Source organism: Schistocerca cancellata, chromosome 9, assembly GCF_023864275.1.
Source record: "Schistocerca cancellata isolate TAMUIC-IGC-003103 chromosome 9, iqSchCanc2.1, whole genome shotgun sequence".
NCBI classification, from domain to species: Eukaryota; Metazoa; Arthropoda; class Insecta; order Orthoptera; family Acrididae; genus Schistocerca; species Schistocerca cancellata.
The window spans coordinates 385,823,824-385,838,250 of NC_064634.1; the positions used below are offsets into that span (position 1 = coordinate 385,823,824).

Here is a 14,427-nt window from a genome sequence, read left to right on the forward strand (position 1 = left end):
GTTCGAGAGTGGAACGGTAGAGAGACAGATTGAAAGTGGTTCATTGAATTCTCTGCCCTTCACTTTATGGTGAATAGCAGAGTAATCACGTAGATGTAGATATAGATGAAGGGCCTGAATATTTTCAGTGCAATACAGATACAAAGATAAATAATGGCAGAAATGAAACGAAATGCAGTTCGTTCGTAACAAGCGACCGGAGACTAAAGTTTCCTTATATAAAATAATAACAAAATATCCGCAATTTTGCAATTTTGTCAATGTTGCTCTCGTTCATCCCGTATATCGTCACTAGCACATTTTTGTAACTCAAAATAGGAATGTTTTATTTGTACCAACATTTCGCATGTCTGTTACGTTTTTCTGCCTATTACTTCACATCATTTTAATGTCGATGTTGCGTCTTCTATTTACTTTATTATTTCTCGTTGAAGCAAATGATAGTTTCGTTGTTTAATCCATACATGTTATTAGGAAAAATGCTCCTACTGGAGCACAAAAAATACGAATGTGCTCTAATAAGAGACTGAAAAGTGGAGTATCAGCTGCCTCATTCTACATTCTTCAGACCTTCAAAAATTTTCGCAATTCCTTGGGATGCGAATATACTCGCGCTCTTTCCAACATGCAGCTCACCACTCACCCCCAAAAGCTGGCCTAACTGTAATTCACCCACACTCACTAGTCCATCACTGTAAGTCTTTCATGCTCATCCACTCCCAATTACCCATTCACTCATTAGTTCCCGCTCATTGTCATTATCTCTTTGTGCCTCTCCAATCGTCACTATCTCCAAAGCTACAGTCGTCTTCGTCCTTTCCTACTTTTATTGTCTCCTCTCACTATCATTGTTTCCCTCTTGTTCTCCCTTGCTGCTGCTGTCGCACTCATTCCTTCCCAATGCTGCTTCCTCTTCTCAATCACTATCTCTCTCTTCCTTGTTGTCATTGTCGTACACTGTCTCTCATTATAACTGGCTCTTACCTACTTCCACTTTCTCCTTCTCTTTATTCCTCTCCCATTGGCGCTGTCCCCTCCGCTCTTTCCCTAGCTCTCTTCGTTCAGTGTGAACTCTGCCCACTGCCACTGAGTCCTCTTTATCTCACACTGCCATGATCTCCTTCGCTCTTTCTATATTCCAGCCACTGTTACTATCTCCCAGTATTTGCCACTTTTCCGTTTCTTTCCCACTGCCACCGTCCCCTTCTCTCTCAGTATAAAAATGCACAGAAACGTTCGCATGAAAACAATTTTGGGAAAATTTTTAAAGTGCTGAGGAAGGTAGAATGAGGGAGCTGGTACCCCACTTTTCAGTCAGAGTCTTTTTTAAACAAAAACATACTCATCTTTTTTTGTGCTCTGATAACTGTATTTTTGTGCTGGTTACCTTATTTTCCCTGCTACAGTAGGCATGTCGCTGATAGGAAAAGAATTTGATGGGTCAGTAAAATTTTGATAGTTTGCTTATGTGAAATTGAAATAACGCAAACATTTGACATTTCAGACCGGATTTTAGGTGCATAAAAAATTTGCATGTGCTTCAGTATTACAACGTGGAGCTCCCACAACGCTTCTGATGATAAGGGGGACACTTGACATCATATTCCTGTCAGTTGGTGAAGACCAAGAAAGGTCGAATGTGGGAAATAATTCATGAAGTCGCAAATTTTTGTGCTGTGGTAGGAGGGAGTGCGATGAACAACATACAAGAAATCCTGATCGATGGGGGATGAGTGTGAGAGTGGGGATGCGTTTGAAGGTCACCTTTGTAGATTTTTCTTGAATAACTCGAAAACTACGGCCTCTAGCGAAAACGTATGTCAGTATAGAACTTAAGTACAGTAAATTTCCACAAAAAGGCCCTGTATATTAATAATTTTCGTGTAACAAGCGACAGGATATGAAAATCTCGTGCGTGGAATACGAAGGCTAGATACAGCACTGCAGGTTGCATAAAACGAATCGGTAGGTTCAGTTGAGTCACTCTGTATTTACATATGTATGTGCTACCAAGACTCCTAAAACCCTAGACCGATTTCAACCAAACTTGGCACACATATCACTTACTGTCTGGAGATAATCGCTGTGACGGTAAGAACGGCCTATAGATTAAAGGGATGGAGCTGGACGTAAAAAGGAAGTCCATAATTTATTCATTTAGTAATTAGGAGAGATAGCGATTTCTGACTTGCAACAAACTTAACACATCATTTTAAACCTTTAAGAAACTTTTTCACGCTCTCAATTCCAACAAAACGATGAAGAGAAAAATGTTTGTCGCCTACTACATTTTCGATGTTCATGCAGTAAAACCGCCACATCAGGCATGACTTTTTTAATGTATTACTTCTTTACTGCTAACTGCGTGCGTGACACATTTTGCAGACAATATTCTCATATACCATTGAATGTCCCAGTAAAATTATATCGTTGTACAACTCATAGCTCAGGAGATAATACCGCGTAAACATTGAGCTGCACGAAAATCAAACTGTTGTACGAATTTCGCTAGAAATTGATGAAATGCTGCGTGCAGATATGTGTGAAATATGTTAAATGTATGTGAAATATATTTGGAATGTGTGTAATGGGTAAAAGCACGTCATAACTAATTGCGATCTGGAAAATAATTCTGTCGGTGCGAAAACCACCAGCTTGCAATTGGGGTGAGTGTGATAATATGATAATATGGAGAAAGAAAGAGGGTGGAGCAGTTGGACAGATGAAGGAAGAAGGAGGAAATGGAATAAAAGAAAACAGAAATAAATATATACCTGGTCAGTGGCGAGTACTCAGCTAATATTATTGAAAAACGAACAGCTATGCCCCTACTAATTATCAGAATCCCTTAAACTGTGCACTCAAATATTTCTGATGCATCACAAAAAATTCCACTACCGGAGGACAAACTCACTCGTCGAAATCGATTGGTAAAAACTTTCAAATTGAAGTCCACTGTTGACGTCATATAGCTGGTTTGCCTAATGAGAGGAAAGGTTTGCGTGCCTGCCGATATCATTTCATTTTCCTGTCTCTTGCCTCCGTCCCTGAAACACTTACAACACACCAACATGAAGGTGTGAATGTGGGTTTCCCTGGAATGACGCATTTGTGACACAACATTAATATTTGATGAACAGCGGTGCGAATTATAGAACAATTATGAGGTTCGGTTACTGAACAATATTTATGATTTTCCTGACCGGTAGCAGTATATGAATCTTTCTTTTCCACATCGTTATAAGTGAAAAATCTCTCATACGCATCGGTAGATAAACTGTTCGTTCTGGGTTCAAGTTCGCGTGATTCACTGACATAAAATGTCAGGAAGTCTGCACACCATACATTGTGAATAGAGGGAAACGTATTATTTTTCTGTTTATAGTATTAGTTTGGAGTTAAGTCTGACAATAATACATGAATTTTTTAATGATGAATGCATGAGAATCCACCAGAAGAGTTACTTCCTCGTTTTCATATTCATATCTAAGTGATGTTATGGTCTTCAAGAGGAGCTTTTACGTGGTGGTGAAATAAGTTTCCACTCACACACACACACACACACACACACACACACACACACACACAGGAGCGCCCACGCGAGCACGCACGCGCATGCCCAGGAAGGTTTCATTCTTCCGCGTGTAAGAGCCTTATTTTATTAAGTTTGGTTTTAACTCAAGCAACGTTAACTTGCCTGGAACTGTCACACAATTCTTCATTATTTTTAATTGTCTTGCAAGCTTTATTATTGTATTTAATTATCGAGGCCACGTGTAGAATATTGTAGTGGTTAAACAGTGCACAAGTTAAGCGTACTAGGTGGAAAGAGGGCGGATGTTGAAGAGAGAAGGAAGAAGGAGGGAGGGAAAAGGTAATTACAGAGAGAGAGAGAGAGAGAGAGAGAGAGAGAGAGAGAGAGACTGCATTTGCACGCAAGCTTGAGAAGTTCAAGGGTCCTTTGTCGGTCGTTTATGAAGAAGTTTGTGCCCAGTGCTACCGGAAGTGTGTAGCGTGCTCTTGCTTGCAACTACCCCAGAAGTTGGAAACTTGACGGCCACGATGATCGTTACTCCTACAACGAACACGTTAGGAACACGTGGGCGTGACTGGCTTCCTCTGGGAGTTACTCCAGCACTGCCGTGTGACGCACGCACCACCTCCACTAGTCGCCATACGGTGACCTTGCTTCTGCACCAGTGGACACAAAAATGGCTCAAATGGCTCTGAGAACTATGGGACTTAACATCTGTGGTCATCAGTCCCCTAGAACTTAGAGCTACTTAAACCTAACTAACCTAAGGACATCACACACAGCCATGCCCGAGGCAGGATTCGAACCTGCGACCGTAGCGGTCACGCGAGTCCAGACTGAAGCGCCTAGAACCGCACAGCCACACAGGCCGGCGCCCAGTGGAGACATCCCAGTGGAGACATCCCAGTTTGAAGATGGCGTGGCCAGGTAGACACTGGGACAGGACAGGTGAGAGTTCTGCCGAGGCCAGAATGTACGTATCTGGTTGTCTCTTCACATAACCCAACGTCTTCAGCGATTTGTTGATGTATTCCTATCTCTATTTTCCTCTTTATTTTTAGCCTTCACAGCTCCCTTTAGTAGAATGGAAATCCGCGATATCTTAACACTTACGTAAACTTTGTCAACTCTTGTATTATTTATTTAGCGACATGTTTCGAGGGAATACCTCATCTGCAGGATAAATGGCATTACAAAAACAACGTTACAGTAAAGTCTAGTCTTTTCGTAAATGCTGTGGTCTTCTTTGTTCTTCTGGCATGGCAGTCTCGTTGTGGTGCGCTGAGGTGTTCGCATTTCGGTGGCTCTCTTGGTCATTGTTCACTAATTGTCACTAACTGTCACTAACATAGCTGTAACTTGGAAACGAAATGGCAAACAGCACTGTAGTGCAGTGGACAAGATGTCGGTCGAAATACAGCTGGTTTCGATTTGACTATCGATTTGTCAGATATTTACATTACTTCTGCACGTCTTGCTATCGTATTACAGATGTAGGTTAACGAAATACATTACAAATTGAGCACCTGCTAAAATATTATTGAACACATCATGATGTAAACTATTTAAGTTCGTATTTCTGAGCTATTGCTGAGGCTTGAGTCAAACGACCGTCATGTTACGTATCTTTTATTCTAGGAGTACTGTAGTGAAATTGGAAAAGAAATGTGAATTTTTGAAGCATGTCAGCATCTCGTTATTCCCCATGGACGAATATATCCAATTCTTCCATTATGTCCATTTTCCAGCTCTTTTCTACATTATGTAGTACTTTGAGATCTTTGTCTGCTGTAACATTGTGTCCTGTTTCATTTATCTGTTTCACTATAGCTGATTTATTCGGTTTGTCAAGTCTGAAACAGTCAATGTGTTTTTTAAAGCGTGTTTTAAAATTTCTTCCCGTTTGGCCAATATATTATTTGTTGCAATTATTGCATGTGATTTTATTTCTGCTTTGTTAAGTTTCTCTGTGGGATGTGAGATGTTATGTATCAGTATCTTTTTTAAGTTGTTGTCGGTGGCAAAGTTGATCCTGATGTCTGTTTTTTTAAAACAGCTTGGCTATTTTATCTGATACGACACCTAAATATGGTAATGTTATGTACTTGGGTGTTTGTATGTAGTGTGAGGAAGCTTTGTCACATTGTTTGTTGTTACTTTTAGTTGTGCGTTGTGATAGTGTGTCTATTTCATGGTCATGACACAGTATTACGATAGACTACAATCTCAAAGTACTACATAATTTAGAAAAGAGCTGGAAAATGGACATCTTGGAAATATTCATCCACGGCCACATGGGGAATAATGAGATCCTGAATAAAATGACAGATTTGAAAAATCCACATATCGTTTCCAATTTCACTACAGTACTCCTAGAATAAAAGATACATAACATGTTAGTCGTTTGACTCTAGCCCCAGCAGTAGTACAGAAATACGAAAGTAAATAGTTTAAATCATGATGTGTTCAATAATATTGTAACAGGTGTTCAATTTGTAATGTATTTCGTCACCCTACATCTGTGATACGATAACATGACGTGCAGAAGACATGTAAACATCTGACACCACATAGATCGCTAATTCGATGGTCAAATCGAAACTAGTTGTATTTAGACCAAAATCTTGTCCACTGCACTACAGTACTGTTTGTGATCGTGTTTACAAGTTACTGCTATTTTAGTGACAATTTAAGAACAGTGACCAAGAGAGTCACCGAAATGGACACACCTAAGCCCATCACAACGAGACTGTCACGCCAGAAGAACAAAGAAGACCACAGAATTTACGAAAAGAGTATGTAACATCAGCATAACCTCATTGTAAAGTTGTTTTTGTAATGCCATTTAGCCTGCAGATGAGGTATTGCCTCGAAACATGTCGGTAAATAAATAAGTAATACAATAGTTGACAACGATTGTGACTGGTAGCGGTAATTTAAAAAAAAATTTTTTACATATTTCTTGAGACAGTCAAGGTCGAAAATAATCAAAATGGCTTCAGATTAACTTAACACATGCGCCATAGTCCTGCCCCTTCTTCTTGTCAGCATTTTCATTATGTTCCTTTCTTCACCGATTCCTCAGAGAACCTCCTTTTTCCTTTCCTTTTTAGTCCACCTACACTGCCAGCCAGAACATTATGACCACCGACATACTATCGACACAAACCCGTCCGGACGACAGCAGTGTCATCTGGCCAGGAATGACAGGTAGTCAGTCACACGCACGGTGCGTGTATTACGAGTGTGTGGAATGGAGATGGCGCGTTTGACTGTGGGCAGGTTGCGATGGCCAGGAGGCTCGGCACGAGCATTTCGGAAACTGCACGACTTATCAGATGTTCGAGAGTGGTCCTCCACAGGTAACGACCGATGCATGTGGCAATGTTAGCACCACGACGTAGGGAACTACGACTGAAATGGACACGAGACCATCGGCACTGGACAATGGTGTACTGTCAACGCGTTGCATGGTCTTCACCAAGCCGTTGGGAGTGCGCGAGTCCGTCGCCTTCCAGGGGAACAGCTCCTTGATACCCGTTCTGGAGGACGGTGACAAGCTGGCGGCGGGTCCATTACACTCTAGGCAACACTTACGTTGGTACTCACGAGTTCAGTGGAGATCGAACAAGGCACCATGCCGGCCAATGAGTACCGTACACTGGTTGCAGACCACATACACCCCTTCAAGACGATCATGCTTCTCTATGGCAGTGATATTTTTCAACGAGATAATGTGCCATGTTACAAGGCCGGGAGTGGTTCAGGGAACACAGTGGTGAGTTTCAGTTGATGTGCTGAACCAGATCGAAGGCATCTTGGAGGTGATTGAACGTGGCGTCAGAGCACATTGCCGCCCTCCTCCAAACTCACTGGAGTTGGGTGACTTTTGTGTGTAGATGTGGTGCCAGATCCTTCCAGCGACCTGCCAAGGTGTCAACTGCTTCCGTGCCACGAAGGGTCGCCACTGTTATCCGTACCAAAGATTGGCATCTCGGCTATTAGGTAGTTGGTCATAATGTTCTGCCTGATCAGTGTAATTGTCAACATTCTTCTGCAGCACCACATGTCAAACGCCTCGATTATCCCACACCCAATACTTAATTTCCATAGATAGCTGTGCTCGAAGCGTACATTCTAAATAATTTCTGTCTAAAATTAGCCGGCCGCTGTGTCCGAGCGGTTCTAGGCGCTTCAGTTCGGAACCTCGCGGCTGCTACGGTCGCAGGTTCGAATCCTGCCTCGGGCATGGATGTGTGTGATGTCCTTAGGTTACTTAGGTTTAAGAGTTTTAAGTCTAGGGGACTGATGACCTGAGATGTTAAGTCTCATAGTGCTTAGAGCCATTTGAACCATTTGTCTAAAATTAAAGCCGACGTTTGATACTAGTAAAGCCCTTTTGACCAGACATGCCCTCTTTGACTGTGCTACTCTGTTTTTATATTCTTCTTAATTCGTCGGCAACGGCCTTGCCGCAGTGGGTACACCAGTTCCCGTCAGATCCCCGATGTTAAGCACTGTCGGGCGTGGCCGACACTTGGATGGGTAACCATACGGCCGCCATGCGTTGTTGCCATTTTTCGGGGTGCACTCAGCCTCGTGATGCCAATTGAGGAGCTACTCGACCGAATAGTAGCGGCTCCGGTCAAACGACCCGGAGAGCGGTGTGCTGACCACACGCCCCTCCTATCCGCATCCTCATCTGAGGATGACACCGCGGTCGGATGGTCCCGATGGGCCACTTGTGGCCTGAAGACGGAGTGCTTGATTCGTCCGTAAGCTGTTATTTTGCTTCCAGATTAGCAGGATTCCTGCATTTCATCTTCTTCGTGATTCCAAATTTCGATGGTGATTTTATTTCTGATCTCATTTCTGCTACCTTTCATTACTTTCGTATTCCTTCGGTTTAATCTCAGTTCTGCGCTTGTTAGCCTTTTCGGCCCTTTCAGTGGCGATAGCAACGTCATCAGCTAACCCTACTCTTGACACCCTTTCATTCTGTATTTTAACCCAATTTCTGAACTTTTCTTGTTGCAATGAAATAATAATTCCTCACATTACGCAAATCGTGTTCAAATATCACTCCGAAACGCACATTATTAGTCTGAATTATTACAGTACACGAACAGATTCAGTTAATAATCAGTGAAAGCTATTTGACATGGCGATCGACGTTTGAAACTTTTATTCTCTGACTTTGATCACAGTTCGTTACATCTACCGAGGGAATCACACTTTCTGCCCCTAAGTCTCGTGATTTTGTAAGCATTCACTATAAGCACAGATGGTTCCATAATGTTTTGCAACAGTTTTAAGAAAATTACCATCTTTGTCACGTGCGAGAGAATTGTGTTAGGGCTGCTGCGAGTTTGAACGAATACGGCACACTCCACAGAGCATAATGTAGTAAAGATCGATGAAGACGGAAAACCTGTAATAATAAGTCTCTTACTTCAAACTGAATCATTCCATCTTATTGTTGCAGTGGGCTGCAGTCCGAAAACTGGTTTGTTGCAATTCTCCACGCTACATTATCCTGTGAAAACCTCTTCATCTCTGCATAATAAATGCAACCTGTATTTATCTGAACCTGCCTGCTATAGTCACACATTGGTCTACCTCTATAACACAAAACTGACAAGCACTTGATGACTCAGTATGTGTCCTATCAACTGATTCCTTAGTTACGTTGTGGCATAAATTTCTTTTCTTCCTAATTCAGTATCTGCTTACTAGTTATACGTTCCATCTGTGCACTACTCAGCATTCTTCTGCAACACTACGTTTCCAAAGCTTCAATCTCGGCCTGTACGAACTCTTTAACGTCCACGTTTCACTTCTTTACAAGGCAAGGTGAATTGAGGAATATAGATGTAGATGTAAAGGTAGATCATAACGACGGTGGTAGGAAGCAGTTGTAAACATTCTCCTGTGCAAGAAGTCGGTTCCATGAAGCTGAATTTTCGACACGGCTTTGTGGTTCAGTCGCTGCAATAAATTTCCACGGCATAAATTTTTGTAGAAAATTATTGTATTTTTGTAGTCCACAGAGTTTCACCGTCTGTTTTGATGACTGTCGACATCATTACTACCTTTCTTAACAGTGTTGTTACTGAAGGAGCCCGTAATACTTCGTCAACGTAGTTCAAATGGCTCTAAGCTTTATGGGACTTAACATCGTCGACATAGTCTCATCGTAAATTTCAGTATTTGATTAAGTGCTTTCTTTGTGGTACCATTAGTGCCGCATCTGCTGCTGAAACTCTGATTGCTAGAATAATTAATTTCTCTAACTATGCCATCGAATTGACTACAATCTTATGGCTATACTCTGGAGTACTGTTATTAGATTACGCTATGAAATATAAAGTGATACAAAACATCTGAAGGAGTTAAAATCACTAATACAACAAGTCTGTGTGTATGAATGTTCCCACCCTCAAATATTAATAACGTGCTTTAACTTCTATTGTATACAACTCCCTTTTTTTCTGCACTAAAGTTATGGGCGCTGTAGAACATCATGATTTAACTGAAAACCTATAAATAGTCCGTATAAGTTTATAACGACAATGATAAGACTATTCTAGAAGTAACTAATGACTGAAACCGCACCTCTCACGGAACGGAATCATTTAAATTCGAAAACGACATTTCCTAAATATTACTGCTATTGGGTGAACGGAATTTACGATAGTGTACAAGAGACGTCATTTAAAATAGCGACCTACAAACTCTTTGCAAATGCGTCAGTCCAATAGCTGCTATTTTTATCGTATATTTTATTAGTGAACGTCTGAAAGGAACGAAAACAAGAGTCCCTGTAAATTACACAATGGATTTTTGTCCGAATTTCATAGTCAAACGGAGAGTAGGAAACGGACAAATGGGGTACCAAGTCAACAAGCATGAGGTCTAGTTTCACAAAACAATATTTAACTGCGGAAAGTAATCAGGGTAATTAAGAGAAACTGAATGATTTGAGAGAAAATTCAAGTCTTTCACAACAGTTGCTCATATACATGCAAGTGAAATATCAAACAGTTCATCTCCTTAAGGTCTTGCTGCTTTGCACATAAACTTTCAAAAAGTTTTATTGGTGTATCATTTAACTGTCTAAAGGTCTTCCAATGAATCAAACACCTAAATTTACGACATTTCGTGAGCATGACAGGTGAAAGGTAAATTATGTGTCCAAAATTTCATCTCGTCCAGGCGCAGCTGTTTTGCTTAAAAGTTGCATTTTGCGTGATTTCCTTCGAAACAACGACCAGATGTAAGACATTTCGAGAACTACAGACACTAGATATACACATGAGGCGTCAAGAATTTCTTCTTTTCGAGAGCTCACTATTTTGCACACAAGAAGTTATATTTTTATGGCATTCAAATGGTTTCTTTCGAATGAAACACTACGTTCACGACGTTTCGAGAACAGAATGCGCTAGGAAAGCAGATAAGGTGTCAATAAGATCATACTTTCTGAACAAAACTTCAAAATAAAGGGAAGTTTGAAAATCAATCAAATCTTTTGTCAATGATTGGTCTAAAAATAAGAAATAAAATGGATTAGAGAAATATTTGAAGCGCCTTTGAATCATGTTCGAAATCGCTTTTAGACAAGTCATTTCACAAAACATTTGACCGATTACCTTTTCAATTTTCTTTCAAAGAATGATGAGCGCTTTTGTGTCAGCATTGTGAAAGAATCACAAAGGTAAATCCTTCGTGCTACACAGTGTGAAGAGGATGAGCTCATGTAATACCGCTTTGAATTTACTGTACAGCAGTTAATTGTGCCAGCCGTTTAGTAACCACTTTAGGGAGGAAAGAACATATTTCTAAGAACCAGTACATTGCTCACGCACGGATTGCGAATTTGTAGTCACATTAGTTATCCAGCTACATACTTTTCCATCTTTATTAGTCAATTTAGAATATTTTTGTAGATGATCTAGAGAAACCAAGATGTCTACCGCAGATTGTGGAGCTCATAAGTAAAGCTACATAAAAAAGTTAGGAGCAACATATAGCTTAACTAATTATTAAATGGTACGCAATATTATTTCGTGCAATTCGAAATAGTTCATAAGAGATTTAAATAATACAAAACCGCACCAGTTACTTTTTTTCATGCATAAGGGTTTCAAGGTTCAAATGGTTCAAATCGTTCTGAGCACTATGGGACTCAACTGCTGTGGTCATAAGTCCCCTAGAACTTAGAACTACTTAAACCTAACTAACCTAAGGACATCACACACATCCATGCCCGAGGCAGGATTCGAACCTGCGACCATAGCGGTCGTGCGGTTCCAGACTGTAGCGCCTTTAACCGCTCGGCCACTCCGGCCGGCAAGGGTTTCAAGGATTTATTCCCATTTTCAAGTGCTACTAGTTATATTGACATTGTATGCGAATCGTCCGTGTGGGTTATTACGCATCTTTTGCTCTGCATTCGGTTGTTGCTTTAGGTACTGCGCCTGCTTCATTGCACAGAAATTCACACACACACACACACACACACACACACACACACACACACACACAATTAGTTCATGTAAAATCGGAATACGATGCGTGTGAGTTTCTACACAATGAAGGAAAGACAACACCTAAAACCATTAACAGACGACTTCAGGGCAAGAGATGCAGAATATCACACGTGCAGACATCATATATGATATATAGTACCTGTGGAAATAGCAGTCTTTAAAAATTTGAATAAATTCGTGGTAAGTGTCGTGCCATGCATGAACAAAAAGTAGTTTATAATTTAATTAATTTTTGATTATAATTGCAGACTTCCTAAAACAATCTAGAACGTTCAATGAGATTAAGTTATTCGGAAAGCTGTGATTACACCGTCAAATATATGAAACAGGTGTCTTAGTCAGATTTTTTAAATTATATATCACTCACGATCCGTGTGCATTCCTGGAATGCACATGAGGATCTGGTTTGGATGCAATCAATTGTTGACTGCTATTCGTCTGACACGAAGTACATAAATTGGTAACAATCGTAAAATATCTACACGTGCACTTTACAACATGTTAGGCCACGTTAAAAAATTAGTGACTGAACCGAACTATTATTTTACTTTAGTAGAACTGCAACGATAGTATTGCAAAAACGCTAAAATATAAGGCTGCTGACGTGAAGGAGAAAATAAGTAGTTGTGATGTACCGTCTTCTACGAACAAGAAAGGTAACAGGCGAAGGGCAAGCTGCGTAATACAAAGCGGAATAAGAACAACTACAAGAATACGCAGAAGAAAGTGGAGAAACAGATATATTGAAGCAGTGCTGTCAGGAGAGAAGAAAGAAGTTTTGGAGGCGCTGATTTTAAGTTTCGTTAGGTGAATGCGAAGCTATAATTGTTGTATAATCTGATAGACTAGATGAGTTTGGCAGTCGACTTACTAGATGCGGTCCCTGCACCACGGTGATGGTTGGGACCCAAGCTGTGGCAACTGGAGGCTGTGGTGATGGCTGTTCCACCTGCACCATGGTGTCGCCGGGAAGCTACTCGCTGTGTGCTCTACACGCGCCGACTTGGAGCAGAGTCCCTAGTAGGAGGCTTCTCGGGTGGGAGATGGAGACTACAGGATTCGATGCTCCTTTTTACTCTACTGCATGTGCGCGATCCCTCCGGTTCTGTCTGAGAAGGAATGTGCAGGACGTTTATTCCAAGTGGTGAGCGTAAGCCACAGAATTCCTGTTTTACTGTAGGCAGGTTTGGAGTAGTAAGCTCAGAAATGAAACTACACGTTCGAAGTCGTATGGAAAACTCAGTTTAGCATGCTCAACTGTTATCGATGGTTGGTGAGCCTCGTGGGAAATAAGGAGCAAGTTAATGTGGATGAATACTTAGACTGTACAGTGGGTACTTGGAGGAAGGGATGAAATAACGTTGGATGGGGTGGTGTAGGCGTCCGCAGGGACCAGCGGGCAGCGCAGCTGGTGCTGGACTCGTCTTGGCGACTGTCTGGTGCGCAGTGTTCCGTGAACAGCTGAGCGGCGCGTTACACTGGCTGCCGGTGGCGCCGGCATGTGCTCTCACCGGCCTCGGCGGCAGTCGGCTACCTTCGGAGCTCATCGCCGCTGGGCGTAGCGTGCGATGCTATACGAGCACCGTGACGCCGTCCACGCCTGCGCGAAAGGCGTGCGTGCAAACATACCCTCGAGAGATTGCTCTGAGTCAGACTCCATTGTTCTACAACTGCCATTATTTTAACATACTTTTTTCATAGAACATGAAGAACTAATCTGAATCTCTGCATCTATACAAATACACCGTAGGCCAATGTACTGTGTGTAACGGAAGGTACGTCGCGCTATTATTAGCAGTTCTATTTATTATTCCATTATCGTATTGAGCGAAAGGAAAATGTCCTGCGCTGCCACTCTCAATTTCTTGATCCCTATGCCAGATAAACGTTTGTGGCAACGTGAAGGTTGCACAGTTTCCATCTAACACAAGGTTTCGCGTCTTTCTTCCGAGGATTCCCGTTTAATTTGCCTTACCATCTCTGTTACACTTTCGTATGGGTTATATAGCCCTGTTATAATCGTAGAAGTGCAGCTCTGAATGTCTTTGAGTCTGTTGTCACGTCTACTGTATAAGGACTCGAAACACTAAAAAAATTGCATAATCGGTCGCGGAAGCGTTTAAATGGTCGAAAAATGGCCCATGTCCCATTTTGCCGTTTTTGAGCTGAGTACTGCTTCTTCCAGTCGAGAAAGACATTTGTCAGCTATTAAAAATAACAAAAATGAAAGATCATGGTTTGGAGTGCGTACTTACTGGCCACCTGTTATCAGATTTCTAGATTTACAAGACTGGACGACAAAAGCCGAAGCGATCGAATTAGAAAAGGTCTCATACGCGG

At 41.5% G+C, this 14,427-nt stretch overlaps 1 protein-coding gene across 1 annotated transcript in view; it reads right to left on the minus strand.

Moving 5' to 3' along the window:
* The window catches only part of LOC126101440 (uncharacterized), a 321,282-nt gene extending 307,741 nt beyond the window's left edge, over positions 1-13,541 (minus strand). Inside the window, exon 1 of the mRNA XM_049912096.1 lies at positions 12,959-13,541. Coding sequence (XP_049768053.1) covers positions 12,959-13,045 — 87 coding nt within the window. The 5' untranslated portion in view covers positions 13,046-13,541. The remainder of the gene's footprint in view (positions 1-12,958) is intronic.
* Between the last annotated feature and the right edge of the window lie 886 nt (positions 13,542-14,427).